Genomic DNA, 18028 nt, shown 5'->3' on the forward strand with positions numbered 1-18028 from the left:
AAAAAATATGTTCTTATATCATCAATCAAAAAAATCTAAAAATGGTTGCCGCGATGTTTCTTCTGCATAAAAAATACATGCACTGCAACACTAGATAATTATAAAGGATACCTTTTCAGTGTTGGGTTTATAATTACATACAATTTCTTATTCAGGCCTTATCAGGCACAAATTAAATGACAAAATAAAAGAATAAAAAAAATATATTAAAAATAAAATTTAAAAAAATTATTTAGATTTTGTGAGCGTTCTTTGCTTCTCCGCGAACTCGACCAACTTCTCGTCGATCTTGAGACCCTTTCTGCGCTTGACGGCGTTCATGTAGACCCTGGCCGGGTTCTCGGAGTCCGCCTTCTCCCCGAAGTGAGTGAGCTCCTCCTCTGTGTTGGGTTCCCAGTAAGGATCTACATCCAGGATCTCCCAGTGGGAGAAAATAAGCTGAGGCATTGCCAGACCACTCGTCTGCTTCCTGGAATAAAAAGAAGAATTTCTCATGGATGTCAAAATAAATCATGTTTTAAGCTCAGACACTGTACTATAACACACAAACACCTGGGAACATAATTTTAATAAAAAATACACGTTGTTTAATAATGTACACCTTGCATAAAATAGTAAACCCTAAACAAAAAAAAGAACATGAATAAAATAGTACACCCTTCACTTAAATAAGTACACCCTGAATAAAAAGTACAACCTCTATAAAAACGTACCTGAGTTCGTTAGCTAGATTAAGACTCTCAATAACAGGAATGTGAGCGGTGACCGTGAATGTGGACGATCCTTCGATCATCTCTTCGCTCACTATTTGGCCTCGTCTCCGGTGTATGACTCCGTACATCCTTTAAACAAACAACAAATAATTGACATGGTTCTTCTTTAGTAAGTAAGAATGAAGCACTAGCTAATAATCCTCCATAAACTAATTCAAAAGTTTGATCTGAAACCGAATAGCTCTAATCCAACCAACCTATATACTTTTCCCTAAACATTCGTGTGATATCAAGCTTTTATACCCAGGATTCATTACGGATTCATTAGAAACACTACACTCTTTAACATCAGTGCGATCTTCAGTGAACTCAGGACTCTTAATATAGCGGCGATAAGTCTGCTGTTAATACTACGGCGTTAAGTCACTTGTTGGGAAGATTATGAGCAAATATCTAATTTAACTGTCCATTCTATTGATACTCTTGGTCAAATATTTTCTTCCGTTATTTCTATCCCTTCAAGTATGTTTCCAAAATACAACTTGGAAACTGTTATCTTCATGCTTAATGCAGACTGAAAAACTACAAAATTGAAAAATTAAAAATTTTAAATTTAAATGTCTGATTTCCAATTTAATTCAATTCAAACTACTGGAACATATACTCCATTCTTAAAAAAGCAAAATTTGTCTAAAATTTAACTTATTAAATGCTACCAAGGATGTTACCTTCACTTTCTCCAACAGTTTCTTTGACCCAAAAGAGACCGAATTATATCAAGATTGAAAGCTTATAAGGATTTTCAATACTCCTTTTTATTAAATTATTGTTCACCTGAGGAGTTTCATGGCGTTAAGTCGTGACTAATTATTTTCTATACTACTTTCTATTAGCTTACTGTTCACTTGAGGAGTCTCATGGCGTCAAGTCGTGAATAAGTACTTTATTATGGCGTCAAGTCTATTGTTAATCAAGTCAAGTGAGTCAAGGACGGTACCAATTTAAAACTGTAAAATATGTTGATTGTTAACCATGGTCCAAACTGAAAATTCTAAATCGATGATCTCAAACTTTAATCTAACCAGAATGTTAACTATGGTCCAAACTAAAAATTCTAAATCATTGATCTCAAACTGTAATCACAGTTGATGGTTAATTATGGCCACAGCTGATAATTCTAATTCTAATTCGATAATCTTAATATTAATAATCACACTGCCTCGAGTTTTCAACTATGCAAAAGACCTTAAAATGCTCGATATATCTTGTGTCTATTAGGATTTTATATCCAATATCCACTTTAATTATATAAAAGGAAACTATATGTATGCATAAAGTTAATTTTCACTTCTCGAGGTTTTACAAAATTCATGACGAAAAGTCTTGAAATATATCTACTAATCTGATCAACAATCTTTGACGTAAGTCATTTTAAGTATTTGCAATAACTTTTATGTACCTTTCATTGCCAATTTTTGGTCAAAGTACATTGAATGAAAACATTAAAATGCCAGGATGATTACTGTCTAATTCAATAATGGCTCCAGATCACTAAATATCTGTGCGACTGTATTTTATTTTATTTTTCTAATGCGGCAGTCTCAATATGTCCAACAGTCTCCAGCTTATATTTGTCAGAACAAGGCTGTTTTTCTTATTTTTCATCTCATAAATCTTTATATATAGAGTAAGTTGTGTTAAGCAATTTCATTGTTAAATTTGAGCACTCGTGCATTTCTTTAAATATTTTTTAATATATGTTTGAAATTTTTTCACAATGTTGTATCTGTATTTTCTCGATTAATAAAAGTTTGAAGAAAAAATTCTTCTTTAGTAGCAAAGCAGCGCAAAATCTATCATAATGCCCCACTCCGTTATAAGTAACCCCCATTAAATGAATTCCATGCTTGATTTACAACGATACTTATCAAATCTTTTTGTAAATTTCCTTTCTTTTCTTTTACGCAGAAATCCGCAAGTCACTTTAAGAAAGAAACCATAACCAGAAAGTATTAGGTTTTAGGAAGAAAAACTAGAATATTTTTTTCGTTTTTGCACAAAAAAAGTTTATTTTCTTATGAACTTACTTTCCCAGAACCTCTGCTTTAACTGCAATATCACAGGTATACATTGCTGTCATTAATCTGACAGGTTGAGCTTGAAATGATCTTCTGCAACCATCCTAAAATATCAAGGTTAAAGACTTATTTTCAAGAAATAAAAAAGAAATAATGAATTTTGGGAATAATCGGAATTTTAACGTGGAAGGTTATCACCTTTTTTATACTACACCCCCTCAAAATAATTTTTTTTTGGCTTGTTTCCTCCTTTAAATCATTTCATTTTTTTTGTTGCTCCGTGCAAACCTCCTTGTCCTTACATTATGGATGGGCGATAACGGATAATTTGTTTAAAAGAGGGATTTTTTTTTTCATTTGATCATTAGAAATATTCTTTTTTTGAGACTATGGATCCAAAAACAATTTCATCAAAGACTATGTCTTTAATACAGTTTAGTTTATGTCGTTTTCTAAATATTTGAATAAAACTGAACCATAAAGCTGACCTTGACAGTGGAGACGATTTGACCGGAAAGTGGTCCCCAGCCAGTATCCCCTTCCTCCTGGAGTTCCCAGGATTCAAGGACAAATCCGACTCCCATCATTGGTTCTTCACAGATAGGACCAGCGAAGGTGGCAAGCTGGAAACCGTTCACTAATAAAATGGAAAAATTACATTTTTTAGACATGGCAATTTCCTACAGTGAGACCCATAAAACTGTGGAATAGGGAAACAACATCATTTAATCAATCTTATGAAAGATGTTCTTATAGTTCACCAGGAGCTTGAAAATATAATTAAGTGAAATGGGTCTGTGTAAACTGCACAATTAGTGTTATTTGGAATATTTGAAATCATAACTTGAGTCTAGCAGTCGTCACTTATACCACAGTTTTATGGGTCTCTCTGCAGAATAACTTAAAATATTTTCTTTAGTTCTAATTTCTATGTAAATGCCAGCGTTGGTCATTGGATCAAGAATGGGTTTTAAACAGCAAACTCCAAGACTATGTAGTGTAAAAAAAATTCTAGGACTAACCTAAACTGCTGATAAGATCTAATCTTTCGTCTCCTTTTTTCCTGCTCTGTGGCTCAACCCAAACCGATGCAGTGTCTAACGACGGGACGCTGTTAATAAATATATTTGGTCCGGTTCTTTTGGGTCCAAAACTAATGATGTTCTTAATGTTAGCCGTAAGAAAATCATCCTCCATTGCTGCTGTCGCTAGCTGCTCCTGGAAGAGCTCCAGGTCCTCCTGAGACTGAGACGAGAGCTCAGTTTTGCTGGCAAGAGCTTTAATAAGAAAAATGTTCTCCTGAAGAAGTTTAGTGAATCCGGCTGGGAGCGGAAAGGCGCGAAGTTTAAAACTGCTCTGTTTGTTAGGGGTTTCTAGCTCCACGATACCTCCCTCATCATTCAGGTCTTTATTAGTTTTCTTCTCTCCCTCTATAGCTTCGTTTACCATATCTGTATCCGGGACGGGAACAATAGTTTCCCTGAAAGGTACAATTGGATCCGACACCATGATCTCACACTTAGCGTAGCTCTCTGTTAGATCTAGGATGCAACGCTGAAGATGAACCTCTCCAGCTGTTAAGAGAAGATGTTCACCAACTTCGCTTACAAGAACCTCAACATGGGCATCCGCTTGGTTTAGCAGCTGGAGTCCTTTAGCTACTGCTTTCATGTCTGAAGAGCGAACGGGTTCCACGGCAACCCGTAGAATAGGGAAAGTAGATTGAACAAGCTCCACGAAAGGAGGACACCAGGGGTTGGAGCAAAGAGTAGCAGATTTTATCACAGAATTAGCCAGACCAGAAATCCCAATTATGTTTCCAGCATATCCAACCTCTAGGTGTTCTAGGTCTCGTCCTAAAAGCATGTACACTCCAGAAACTACAACTTTACTAGCATGACAATGCTCGGGAAAGTCTCCTTCAGCGAGAGACTTGCCACTAGTCGTTGGATCATACTTAGGACCAAGGACGAACAACTCGTCTCCGGCTTTCAGAGTTCCACTGAATATCCTGGCAAACGCAATAAACTCTATATCATCTTCAGGTTTCTTCTCCTCCTCCTGGTTTAGTTCTATTGTTTTCAGTTGGTCTGCCGTGAGTTGAACCGCTCCCTCGGTCCCCGCCGTGAGCTGGCGTTCTTGATGCCGCTCACGGGCCGCTGTACGTCGCGACGCAAGTTCTTCGTCACTCAACGGTTTCGCGCGGTTTCCGGGCATTTGAGATTTACTCACAGGGAACATCTTGGAAACAAAAACTATCTTCGGATCTGAATCATTCGAGGTACAGGCGGTAAAACTGGTGAGTAGTTTCTTCGTTTCTTCCGGCAAAATTTCAAACTTTTTGGTCTGAGGACACATTAACTTCTTAGATCTTTCCAGTCCTATATCTGCAGGGGAGGGAAGGTTATCACAAACCATGGATAGAACGGAGACTGCTAACGGCAGCCACGTTGACATCACAGCTGTGAGAAGGATTTTAGGATCAGAACTTCTCATATCCCGGGGTAGAATCTTTAAACCCAGGGTTCCGATCATTTTCTCCAACCTTTCTTTATCCTTATCATCCAGGATGGTTTGGTAGAACGCCCAGATGTTATCCAGGACTAACTGGACAAACAGCGGTTTCTTATTCTTGATATTTGCTCCTTTAAGTATTTTCTTCTCCTTTACGTTCATGTAGTAATCCCCCCACAAGGTTTTCCTGAGAACAGTCTTACTGAAGTTAAGTTTCTTTGTGTAGATCTCAACAAAGGTTTCCAGGGAGAATGCCCAGCCGTCAGATGCAGAGGCAAAAATAACGTTTCCTGAATATAAAAAGATTGCATGAAAGTAGTAAGGCAGAAAAAATAAAATAATTAATTGAACACGTGGATATTTTACCTCCAAAACTTAGCCCCCCTTCGAGGGCGTGATATTAAACATAAGAATTTTATTTACGAGCTGTTTTTATTCCAAGAAGAAAAGTTTTCATGGAGGGAGGGGGTTCTACCTTGTGCTGGAGAAAAGTAGAGCTGACTGTCGTCTGCATCTTCAAGACCACTGCTCCAGTCGAACGTATCCCCCTCCTTGAACTCCGTTATCTCCGGTTTTTGGTTGGAGTCGGAGAACACTTGGGTCGTAAACATTTCTCCCATTACAGCATTCACCTGAATTTAAAAGAAAACTAAAGTTAACCCTATTCCCGCTGGGGGGGGGGGGGTCAATTTGACCCTGTAGTTTTTTTTTACATAACTCAAAAAGTATTGGTCTGAGGCTGTTGAAATTTTCTGACTTTTCTTACATACCCATAGCCCTCCCTTTAGGCCTAAAACAGGGCTTTAATACTAACTGCCTGAGTCCTCAGGCACACTGCCTGAATGACTGCTTTTTCCTGTAACAAACTAAATCTTTGTTTTGACCCACTTTCACTTGTCAGATTTTGATAAAATTTAGCTTTTTGGAAAGCCTTTGACAAAAGGAAACAAATTGCACAAGTTTTGCGAAAAAAAAATTGCAAAATTTTTGCAAACAACCTGTCAAAGGAAATTTGCACATTTTTAGTTTTTCTTGATTAAAAATCATGTTATTTAAAATTTTGCAAATTTTTTTGCATATTTGAAATGGCATGGTCAAGGGCTTTTCAAAAATGTATAATTTTTCATTTTTTTGACAAATTTTTTTCTGCACACATTTTTACTATATAACTGGATTTTGCGATAAAAAATTCAATTTTTGCAAATTTGCAAATTTTTTTGCAGATTCTAAAAGTAGAGCACAAGAGCTTTCCAATGATGTATCATTTGTCATATTTGGACATCAAACATGGGATTTAGAGGGGGGGGGGGCCAAATTGACCCCCCCCAGCGTATCCTGGTTTTCAAGTACCCCAGCAGAGATAGGGTTAATATATCTGAAATGTTGAAGATCTTTGGTTAAAAATTTGTAAGCATGAAACCCCCATGAAAAAAAAAACGTTAAAATCTACAATATAAAAATTAACATAAATCATGACCCATTCAAGTCTTAAGAAATCTATTAAGTGTGGCACTGGCAACGTCTTAGAGTTCGCGTTGGTTTTATCTTACTAACTTCCTTATATTTTTTGTAGCCATGGACATATACATTGTATACCTGTTCCAAAACTTGATTGATATGAGCGTACGCCCCCCGCGTGTCCAGTTTCATCTCAAAGATCAACCTGTCCAGCTTGTTCAAGACCAGGATAGGTTTCATGCCTTGATCCCAGGCCTGCTGGAGCACAACCTTGGTCTGAGGTTGAACTCCTTCAACTATATCAACAACTATGACGGCTCCGTCGCAGAGACGAACTGCTGTACAGACCTCGGATGAGAAATCAACATGCCCTGCAAGAAAAAGATTTGAAAAATCAATCAATCAATGTTAATCCTTTGTCTTTGTTTTCTCGTTGCTCTTCTGTTCCCCTCCTTCTATAAAATAGCAACCCCTCGAGATTATACTTTTCCAGGTTATGTGAGGTTAAGATCGAAAGTCACGGGAGGTTGCTTTTCTTAAGAACGGGGAGGGGGCATGGTATTATTAATAAGAAATAGTCCAAACATGAAATTTTAATACTTGAATTTCTTTTGTGCATTTACCCCATTTTAAATTTCCGTAATCCAAACATTTCCAATTCTTTCCAATCCGATGTCCATTGTCCAATCAAATATCCTACAAATGACTGTATGCACCATATATAGCTGTCTATACCTGGAGAATCCATGAGGTTGATCAGATACTCCTTCTCCTGCCAGGGATAGAACAGGGAGATAGCGCTCGACTTCATCGTAATTCCTCGCTCCTGCTCATCCTTCCTGCTGTCCATATACCTCAACTTACCGGCCAATTTAGCCGATATAACCCCATTGGCCGCCACAAGACTATCGGCCAATGTTGTTTTCCCATGGTCAACATGCGCTAGGATACAGATGTTCCGTATATTCTTCACATTTTGTTGCAAATCCTCGAGTTTCTTGTTTAGCAACGACATTTTGGCGGTCGAAACTTGAACTAAATATAACACAAAAGAAAGAACTAAACTTTAAAATTTTCTTCTGCTTCGATGACAAAATTTCCTTTAACCATTTGCTCCAGGATATCTGTGCTCCCCAGTTCGGGTTCTTTAGTTGCTCCAGTTGCCAGTTCCTTCAGATAATCGTCCGTTAGCTCCGCGGGCTGCCGGATTTGGATTTCTAATCTTTCAACCTGACAATATTAATATTATCATGTCCTCAATCTAATTTTATCATGTTGTCAATCTAATTTTATCATGTTGTCAATCTAATTTTAGGTGCCATGACAAACTCCTGAAAGACAAACTCCGGAAAGACAAACTCCTGAAAGACAAACTCCGGAAAGACAAACTCCTGAAAGACAAACTCCTGACAAGACAAACTCCTGAAAATACAAACTCCTGACAAGACAAACTCCTGAAAATACAAATTCCTGAAAATACAAACTCCTGAAAGACAAACTCCTGAAATTATGAAATTTTTCTCTGAATGAAATATGATAAAATTTATAAACTTTAGGAGAAAAAATCCGCAAATATCCTAGAAAAAATTCTCAATCTTTAGTAATTTGAATATGCTTCAACCAGCCAAGTATTACAATGATCAGAATAACCAGCAAATTTATTATTATTTATTTTTTATTATTTAGGGTTAGTTAGGTTAAGACACTTTCTGGGCCGAGCGCTGCGGCGAGGACAGGTTAGGGGGCCGAGCGCTGCGGCCACATGGTCAATTATATCCATGTCTGACATATAAGATCCATGTACAAAATTGATAGGAGGGTGGGGGCCTGGGGAGGGGTGTGTGTGCAAAAATCGTTCTCTAGGAAATTACCTAATTGTATAATTAGAATAGAATATAATTTAGATTTTAATTTTTTAAATTTGATATTTTGGAGTTTGTATTTCAGAAGTTTTTAAGTTTTTATTTTCATCAGTTTGTTTCGTCAGGAGTTTGTCTTTCAGGAGTTTGTCATGGCGCAATAATTTCATCATGTTGTCGATCTAATTTTATCATGTTGTGAATCTAATTTTATCATGTTGTGAATCTAATTTTATCATGTCAATCTAATTTTATCATGTTGTCGATCTAATTTTATCATGTTGTGAATCTAATTTATCATGTTGTGAATCTAATTTTATCATGTTGTCAATCAAATTTTATCATGTTGTCAATCTAATTTTATCATGTTGTGAATCTAATTTTATCATGTTGTGAATCTAATTTTATCATGTTGTCAATCTAATTTTATCATGTTGTCAATCTAATTTTATCATGTTGTCAATCTAAAAAAAACAATTAAGGAGAAGGGTTTAGTGATTGCTTATATTTTACTGTGACGTATTAGGACAGCATATGATAAATAAACAATAGTAAGAAAACAATTATTTCACAGGCCCGACCGTCCTACCCTTCCCGTGAAAATCTTTGTTTTTGCATTGATTAAACTAGTTCTTGAGCTGTTCTGATACTCTACACCGTATCATATTGGATTATCTCAAAGCTTTATACCGAAATACATGAAAAATACTGTAGGACTTTGAACTTACTTAATTAAAAAAAATTGATATAGTTTTTAGTCATGAAAATTCAAATTTAGAGAAATGTCAATACAAAATGAGGCACTGGTACACTCAATACTTCAACTCTCTGCAAAATAGTTTTATTTTCTAATTATATTTAAAAGACCAAAAAATACCTGAACCGCGTTTTGCTGATTTCTTATCTTTAAAATAAGTTCTCTCAAGATCTTCTCGTCCTTCTCTAGTTGTTGTTGTTCAACCCTTAGTTTGAGTATATCTCTTGAAATCTGAGTATACTGACTCATTTTAATAATACATCTCTACTCTGCAATATAAACATGATTGATGTTTAACGTAAGATCATGGTAACTAAATGCAAGACGTATCAAAGGTATTATGTGCTAAATATATAATAAGAAAAAGTAAATGATCACAACTTAAAAATGGTTTTCAACCGATAAACAGTAGGAGTAGGAAGAAATCACAGATGTAGCATTTATTAATATAACATGATCTCCATTTGTTTGTAGTTTGATTTAAAGGGATTGTAAGCGAGATTTAAAGTAACCCTCCATAAGTAGTATAATCAATTCACAACAGTACCCCTCGCTAATATTGTGTGCCACTTGTACCGTTTGCACTAGGTTGGTGATTCACTTTGAGGTTGAAGGTTGGTTTACACTGGTTCAGTGAAAACTCTATGCAAAAAATCCAATAATTCCAAAATATTCCAAGTGAAAAAGTTTAAAAAAAGAGAGGAATGAAAAATGAAAATGTTAATTTTCAATGACGGAAAATGAANCCCCCCCTATTTGGAGAACCCAGACCGCCATACAGTTTCCATGCAAAGTAATTTTCTGCGGCAGATAAATTATGAAGATGTCACCTTACAAAATACAAATGGAGGGTCGCTTGAGCTTAATTCCGTGTACAGTCCCTTAAATTAAATTTCACCAGGATATAATTAACAAATCAGATGAATATTTCCAACATCAGTTCCAAGAAGAAGGAGACGGTTGAGAGGTAGGATCTCCATCTGAATCAGGTTCCCACGGATAATATCCGATCTTAGTTTACTCACGACAGTATTGGACTCCCTGTCCCTAAATATGGAGTGTACGGACACCTTGTGGTTTGTTGATCCAGTAATAATCTGATCCTGGTAGGTTGCAACACAATGCAGAGGTTCCGGAGGAGTCCGGAGATGGGTCCAGAGTTTTGAATCCTCCCACTGATAAACATGTGCAGTTTGATCAAGGGAGGTGGAGACGAAATATGAATCCCCAGACGTCAAGGTTAACACTTCTCCGTCATGCGCCTTCATCCCAGACCTGATCTTTCCGGAGCGGAGATCTAATAAAGATATATACCCGGAGCTGTGGCCTATAGCGGCATGATTTCCATCCTCTGAGGCACAAACACTTCTTATCAAACCAACAAGTCCATAACTCACTTTAAGATCAACAACATTCTTAACTCTTGTGTCGATCAATGCAAGATTGCCTTCGGTCGAGGCCGCAACTATAGAATGTGCGTAGGTTTGAGGCGTCATGACGCAAAAAGGATTTCCCCTCGACCCGTCATACTCGTGAGTTAAGCAGCCAACATAAGGATCCCAGATATGGATCGAGCCATCACAGCTTACTGCATAACCTTTCTGTGCAAGATATCCTACCGAGAATACTGACTTTTTATGCCCGGAGTAAACCCATTGTGCTGTTCCGGAATGTTCTCCTTCTCCTGAGCTTCTTAGAGACCAGAGTCGGACGGTTCGATCCTTTCCTCCGGAGATAAAACTGTTTTCATTGTCTAGGACGGAGATGGACTTGACACTTCCTTGATGTCCTGTCCAGTTCTGGAGTCGGATCTGTTTCAGATTAAAACCATCGTTTTCCCCTCTGCTCTGCTCATGCTCCCAGTACGCTAGCCAGTTCCCTCGCAAATGTCTGGACGTGTTTCCTGCAGGAGCATGAATAAGTTTCGAAATCTCGGACGTGTTCTCAGTTTCCTCGTCTGCTGATTTAACTATAATCATATTCCCGGATCCGCTGAAACTTGCCTCGTTGCTTTGATGTGGCAGGGTTCGTTGTATCTCTCTGTACGTGTACGGACGAACCATGGGAGCAGTGAGTCCTGATTGATACTCCAGGCACAGTTTCTTAATCAGACAGATGTTTGGAACTGTTTCGTCGAGGAAGGTTTCACCCAGGAGGAAATAAAAGGATATATAAATACAATACGCCAGCTTTTTAGTCAACACTTCGGCCAGTTCCGTCGATAGTTGTATTTTTTGTGTACGGGGAGATTCAAAATTTGCGGATTTTTCACAACTAACGTCTTCGAAAACCTTGCTGAACGCTGAGAACACTCCTATCGCCAGTTCGTTGAGATGGGTTCGGGACATCTCCTCTCCGATCCTGAGTCCGAGGAGGTAAAGGACGTCCAGGGACTTGAGAAGAAGTGCGGACCTGACTTGAGGTCCAGATGTGAAGGAGTTTTGACTAGAGGTTGCAGCGTGTATCACAGGGCAGAGAATCTGAGATGTAATATTATCCAGCTCCTAGATATTAAGAATTAATTATTTCCTTAGGTTGAAGTCATTGTACCATTAAACGTTAAATGGACTTATTGCACCATTAAACGTTAAATGGACTGTTATTGTACCATTAAACGTTAAATGGACTGTTATTGTACCATTAAACGTTAAATGGACTAGTACTGTACCATTAAACGTTAAATGGACTGTTATTGTACCATTAAACGTTAAATGGACTGTTACTGTACCATTAAACGTTACATGGACTGCTATTTTTTTATTTTGCGAGATTTTTCAAAACTGAAAATAGTTTTTTTTATAATGGATTTTTAGTTTTTAGTCATTATTGAATTAGTGATTATGTGATTATGTGAGATGAGAGTACAAGTACAAACTACAGGGGGTGTAAATTTTCTTTTAAAACGCAATTCAACCCACCCCCCCTTTAGAAAATTACTTGATCTCCACCTCAGGATTCATAAGTGAAATCTGCAAGAGGTCCCAATGTGGACCCCACCTAAGTTGACTATGATTGATTATTTTCCGGTTAAACAGTATGAAAAAGGGATGGAAACCCTTGCCTTTTAATGCAATTCATGAAAATATAAACCCCATACCCTACCCTACCCTGCCTCTACCCCATACCCTACCCTGCCTATACCCATACCCATACCCTAACCTGCCTCTACCCCATACCCTACCCTGCCTCTACCCCATACCCTACCCTGCCTCTACCCCATACCCTACCCTGCCTCTACCCCATACCCTACCCTGCCTCTACCCCATACCCTACCCTGCCTCTACCTTCATAAGAATGGAGTCTGAGAGAAGAGGAATCACAGAATGAAGAACTGCCAGGGCTCCGAGCAGACCACCTTCCAGGTTCGGAGTTATCTTTCTCCGACATAACCCTGCTAGGTCCCAGCACCAGGGTAGATACTGAACCAAGATAAAATGATCTCCGTAGAGTTCAGCAATCTTTCTCAAGCACTCCAGGACGGATAGACTTAGTGAATCACCTACAAATATTAATTTTATATATTTCATTACCATTTTAAAGCAGAATGATTATTATCTTTTCACTTTCTTTTAATCATTAATTACTCCGAGGGAGGGGGGGGGGGGAAAAAAATCAATTGACAAGTAACCCCCCCCCCCTCCTTTTTACTTTAAACCTTGAAAATTATTTTCTTTATCCCAATTCAGCAGAATCCCCGAAAAAATTAAATCAGAAAAACAATGACTTATGCAAATGGAAGGGAGAGATTATTCATAAAATATATACCCCTTTTAAAATAAATTAAAGGGTTTTGCCATTTGTAACAGGGTCGTCTTGTTTGTCTGATATTTTCAGAGTTTTGCTAAATTTCCTAATTCTTAATGGCATTTTTGATAAAGAAGAGAGACAAGGCAACAATCATTCAAATATATTTTGGCTAGCACTGTAAACTAGAATTACAAGTAGATTATTTCTAGATTTTTTAAAGTTTCAAAATGTTCTTCTTGATACCTGCTAACATTGACGGAGAAATCCGGATTTGCTGATCTGGAAAATATTGGTCAGTAGGTTCCAACCCCTCGGGAGGAAGATAACACAGGCTCATCATCCGGAGAAGGTTTCTAGTAATATGCTTGGCAGTTAGAACAGGTCCCAGTCTTTGAGGGAGCCAGAGCAAGGTTTCCTTACTTATTTGAACCACGGAGTTCTCTCTCCGGCCCTGACTTGATGCGTCCTCATCATTGAATCTAAATACTACGGACGCATGCACGTCGATCGAGTCAGCTCCAGGTTGTTTTAAGTTCTGTGCAACAGAGGAGATGGTATCCGTCCCAAGACCAATTTTCATCGAGCCAAGCGAATCCCAACTGTCGAAACTAAATACTTCTCCGTACGTCAAGGATGGTTCCGGCTCCAGGTTCAGATGAGACTGTGGTTGATCGGACGGTGTTGGAACCGGAGTCTCGGAGAACTCCCTATTTCCTCCGGTCGCTTCTATCAAGATATAGGAGAAACTATCCAGGAATACAGGCAGTCTCAACCTTGCCATCAAGACCAAGATGAAAGATCTATGATAAAGTTTAACATGCTTAGTAGTGTAAATATTCTTATAATGAGAAACTATTGATGCAAGGAAAGTTTCTTGAGTTCTCTCCGGACCTAAACTAACACTGATCTTATCCAGTAGATGCCAGCAGGCCTGAACTGCTGTACGCGATGAATATATCAAAGAGCAGTAAAGTGGAAGAACAAGTTCAATATGTTCATTCCTCGCTTCCTGGATCAACGGAGATATTCTCCGTGCAACAAGTTTGACCTGAAACTCCGACAAGGATTCTAACGCATCTGAGTCCTCGATATACTCCGCTGCATTGTTCAAGGTTTCAATAGCAGATATGGTTTGAAGGAAGGGAGCAAACAAGGTTGGGAAGTATCCGCTGAGAATCGGATCAAGTAACAGCTCCGCGGAAGGGAGAGGCAAACCCTGATCCGATACTACTGGAAACCTATCCGAGGGTTCAAGATCAAACGGAGTAAGATCCCTGATCAGCAGAAGCTTCTTCAATAGTCCCCGGATACAGAGCGGAACGGTTTTCTCTTCTCTGATTATTAAATCAGCTGAGTTTCTGTATCTTGTCTCAAAACTAGGTTGATCTCCAAGAGCACGAAACTTCCTAGGATGAAAAAGTTCAGAGATCAAGCAGCCTAGGATCTGCATAGGCTTGACCTTCCGGAGATACGTCATGTTTCTCCCAACCTTCTCATCAGTCAAATCCTTGTCCTTGAATTTATAAGTAAACGCTCGAAATAGGAATGTATTTAAGGATTCCAGGACGGAAACATCTGCCGCGGGATGAAACTCTGGAGGAATTAAGATCTTACTCGGAGGATCCCAAACCCCTGCTCCACCCTCCTCTGTACCTGGATCAGGATCATCAAAATCGGAAAGATCAACGGTTGGTATTGGATTTGGAATAACAGGTTTCTGTTTCTGTCTGATCGGATGAGGTTGGGTGAACAGCTGAAGAACTCCGCGTACTCTCAGATCCCGCTGGTTCTCGGAGAAATCCAAACAGACGTTTTTGTTCCTAATCGCAGCGCTCCCTGACAGTTTGTACCCAAAGGTTAGATCTATCCAGGAATGGAGATGACGAGAAACCTCCTCCGACTCAAGGATGCTTCGATGCCAAATTATAAAATCATCAGGGGAAGAAATCCAATCAGGAAGTTCTAAAAATATATATATATATATTTGGAAAAGTTTTATCATAATAAAAATATCTCTCAAATTAATTTCAAACCCTAACTCGTTTACCCAGAAGGCCAATTCAGAGATTTTGGAAAACCTTTAACTTTCAACAAAATTCGAATTCTTGCAAAACCTCAATTCATCAAAAAGATTGGATACACACATAAATAAAATTTACGCATTCAAAAAATTGTTGTGAAAGTTACGGTATAAAATTTATTTCTTTGGATTTTCATTTCTTAAAGGGAGTGACCGCCACAGGTTTCATCGGCGAATCCACCTACTAAGAAGTTACTCAATAATCATACAGCGTAAAAACAAATAACAGAAATAAAATGAATTCTAATATTTTATTATGTTCTACAATGCAAAGCTCTCATCTCAGCTCAACTACCGATGCTTAGCGACCACTCCCTTCAACAAACCAAAACTGACGAAAAGCAAAGAATAAATCCCGCCTCAAAATAATTAACATGAATTGATGTAATCTAAAGATCGGGCGCAAATTTTTGTTGCAATTACTTGAACCCAGGAAAGAAGTCAGGCTGGTCTAAATGGAACAATTGAGTCTGGAAAAAAATGTCGATTATTTTTTCTTTGAAATAAATCCATCAATGTTGCCAGACAACTCCGCAAAAATTAAACATTAAACATCTAAACGCTAACATTTTTACTTTTAGAAAGTCTAGCAGAGGAGTTTACCTAAATCGGGAAGATCTGAATGAATTGACGAGAAAACCATAGGATCCTGATAAAACTCCGGAATAGCCTCGTCCGGAGACCACTCCTGCAGTCTCTGTATAGACCTCGGATACTCCTCCGGAACCCAACTCGGTCTCACGTACTTGCAGAGAACCTTGTTATCCGTCCGTCTAGCGAGGTAAGTGTAGTAGGTGATCTCGGAGAGAACTGCTGTAACGTGGTGATCTCCGCTCTCATAGGTCCGGTCCAGCAGTTCGTCGCCTTTATTTAATCTAAACTTGGATTTGGTCAGATCTCGCAATTTTCCGTTCCTGGATGTGAAATCTGTAACCCAGGGAACCACAGGATGAAAGTTTGGATCTCCGAACCTACGTCCTGAAAGCTGGTTTAGGTACAGGATATACTCCAGGTTGCTAACCCTACCCTGAACCCAACCAAGTACTTTATCACAGATGCTATCAGTCTCAATACAAACATTTAAATCTTTGGTTTCAGGTTTACAGGGAGTTTTTATGAGGTTCTCCAGGAACTTTGGCTTGTGAGCTACATGAAGAGTTTGAGTTATCGTAAAATCTTTAAGTTGAAGCTCGCCTATATAAACACCTAAATCCTGGTAGGTTTTCACTATATTCACAAGCTGATAAACAATAAACAAAAGCTTGGCTTGGTTGTCACTAAGAAATCCAGGACTGAATCTTGTAACTGAACCAAGGTTGTGTTCGGAAACGTCGAAGCTGAGAATAATAATTGACTCGGTCAGGACGGAGAAACGAAGTGGAAGATAAGACTGGAGACGAGAGTCATCATCAAACTCCAGGGCAAGTAGTTCATTGAAAGTATCGGTTAAATCTATCACAGGACTAGCGGGATACAGGGTTCTTAGTAATCTCACAAACTCCTGATACCAAGGTTTGGATTCAGGAGTCTTGGTTGATTTACTAGCCTGATTGTATTGTTTACGTGCTTGGTTAGTGAGGTTTCTTGTGTTGCATTGGTTTACAAAATTCAAGGACTCCGGGTAGGAGAGATAATCACTGGGTTCCAGTCCTTCTCCAAAAGGAAATACGTTCTCATCCTAAAAAAATAGTTATAAATAGTCATAATTGTTTTAAAATTTCGAGCTATTTAACGGAGCTTCCGGTGGAATCAAACATGTTTTACCGTTTTAAATCAGGTCTGCAACAATGATATTAAGGGTAACTTGTATGATTTGTATAAAGATAGATGATAAACCTTGTTTTGAATGATATTTATCAAGATAGATAATAAACCCACCTTGATTTGTATGATCTGTATTAAGATAAAATATTAAACGAACCTTGATATGTATGATCTGTATCAAGATAGATAATAAACCCACCTTGATTTGTATGATTATATTAAGATAAATATTAAACGAACCTTGATATGTATGATCTGTATTAAGATAAAATATTAAACGAACCTTGATATGTATGATCTGTATCAAGATAGATGATAACCCTTGACTTGTATGATCTGTATAAAGATAAATGATCAACTAACCTTGACTTGTATGAACTGTATCAAGATAGATTATAAACTAACCTTGATTTGTATGATCTGTATCAAGATAGATGATAATATAACCTTGATTTGTATAATCTTTTTCAATATAGACAATAATCTAACCTAGATTTGTATGATTTGTATCAAGGTAGATAAAAAACTTACCTTGATTTGTATGATAGATGATAAACCCACCTTTATTTGAATTATCTGTATCAAGATAGATGATAAATGTACCTTGATTTGTATGATCTGTATTAAAATAAAAAATAAATGTACCTTGATTTTTAAAATTTGCATCTCTAAAAGAATCCAGGAAGAAAGGAACGAAGGAACTCTACGTTCTGCAAGAACTGCTTGGATCTCCGAAGCCGAGTACTCCTCGATAATAGGAAACACCGTAGGAACATGGTCTAAACAGAGACATGTATACATAAGAAAAAAATCGGATTGAGAACTTGTCTTCACTATATACATATTTGGCTTTTCTATATGTTTAGAAGGGGAGACTTGGGTGTATATAATAATAACCTCCCATCTTGGCTATAAGTATTTTTTTACTAATTAGAGCAAAGTAAGCAACCCCCCCCCTTCCCCCACTCTTGCAAATATCTGAGCTTCCCCAAAGTGAGAATTAACAAGTTCAGATAAAGGATCAATTTCCTAGTGAATGATTTTTGGACCCCCCCCCC

General features: G+C 37.9%; 2 protein-coding genes across 13 annotated transcripts; both read right to left on the minus strand.

The window, feature by feature from the left end:
* Positions 1-185: 185 nt before the first annotated feature.
* Positions 186-9646, minus strand: LOC111701818 (elongation factor-like GTPase 1). The gene is made up of 9 exons (XM_023473258.1): positions 9500-9646; positions 7499-7993; positions 6902-7134; positions 5781-5937; positions 3814-5595; positions 3280-3428; positions 2801-2895; positions 714-842; positions 186-469 (listed from the first exon to the last, which is right to left on the minus strand). The coding sequence occupies exons 2-9, from the start codon at positions 7776-7778 to the stop codon at positions 229-231; spliced, it is 3066 nt and encodes a 1021-aa protein (XP_023329026.1). The 5' UTR covers positions 7779-7993; positions 9500-9646; the 3' UTR covers positions 186-228.
* A 1-nt stretch (position 9647) lies between these two features.
* Positions 9648-17749, minus strand: LOC111701816 (WD repeat-containing protein 81; the record flags this gene model as incomplete). Of its 12 annotated transcripts, none has more annotated exon segments than XR_002765275.1 (6): positions 9648-9892; positions 10222-11883; positions 12664-12878; positions 13370-15088; positions 15810-16884; positions 17616-17749. XR_002765275.1 is itself a non-coding variant. In XM_023473257.1 (6 exon segments), coding segments are annotated over 5 exon segments (4739 nt in total), but the record flags the coding sequence as incomplete, so codon positions are not given.
* Between the last annotated feature and the right edge of the window lie 279 nt (positions 17750-18028).

Source organism: Eurytemora carolleeae, unplaced genomic scaffold (assembly GCF_000591075.1).
Source record: "Eurytemora carolleeae unplaced genomic scaffold, Eaff_2.0 scaffold463, whole genome shotgun sequence".
In the NCBI taxonomy this organism is placed as follows: domain Eukaryota; kingdom Metazoa; phylum Arthropoda; class Copepoda; order Calanoida; family Temoridae; genus Eurytemora; species Eurytemora carolleeae.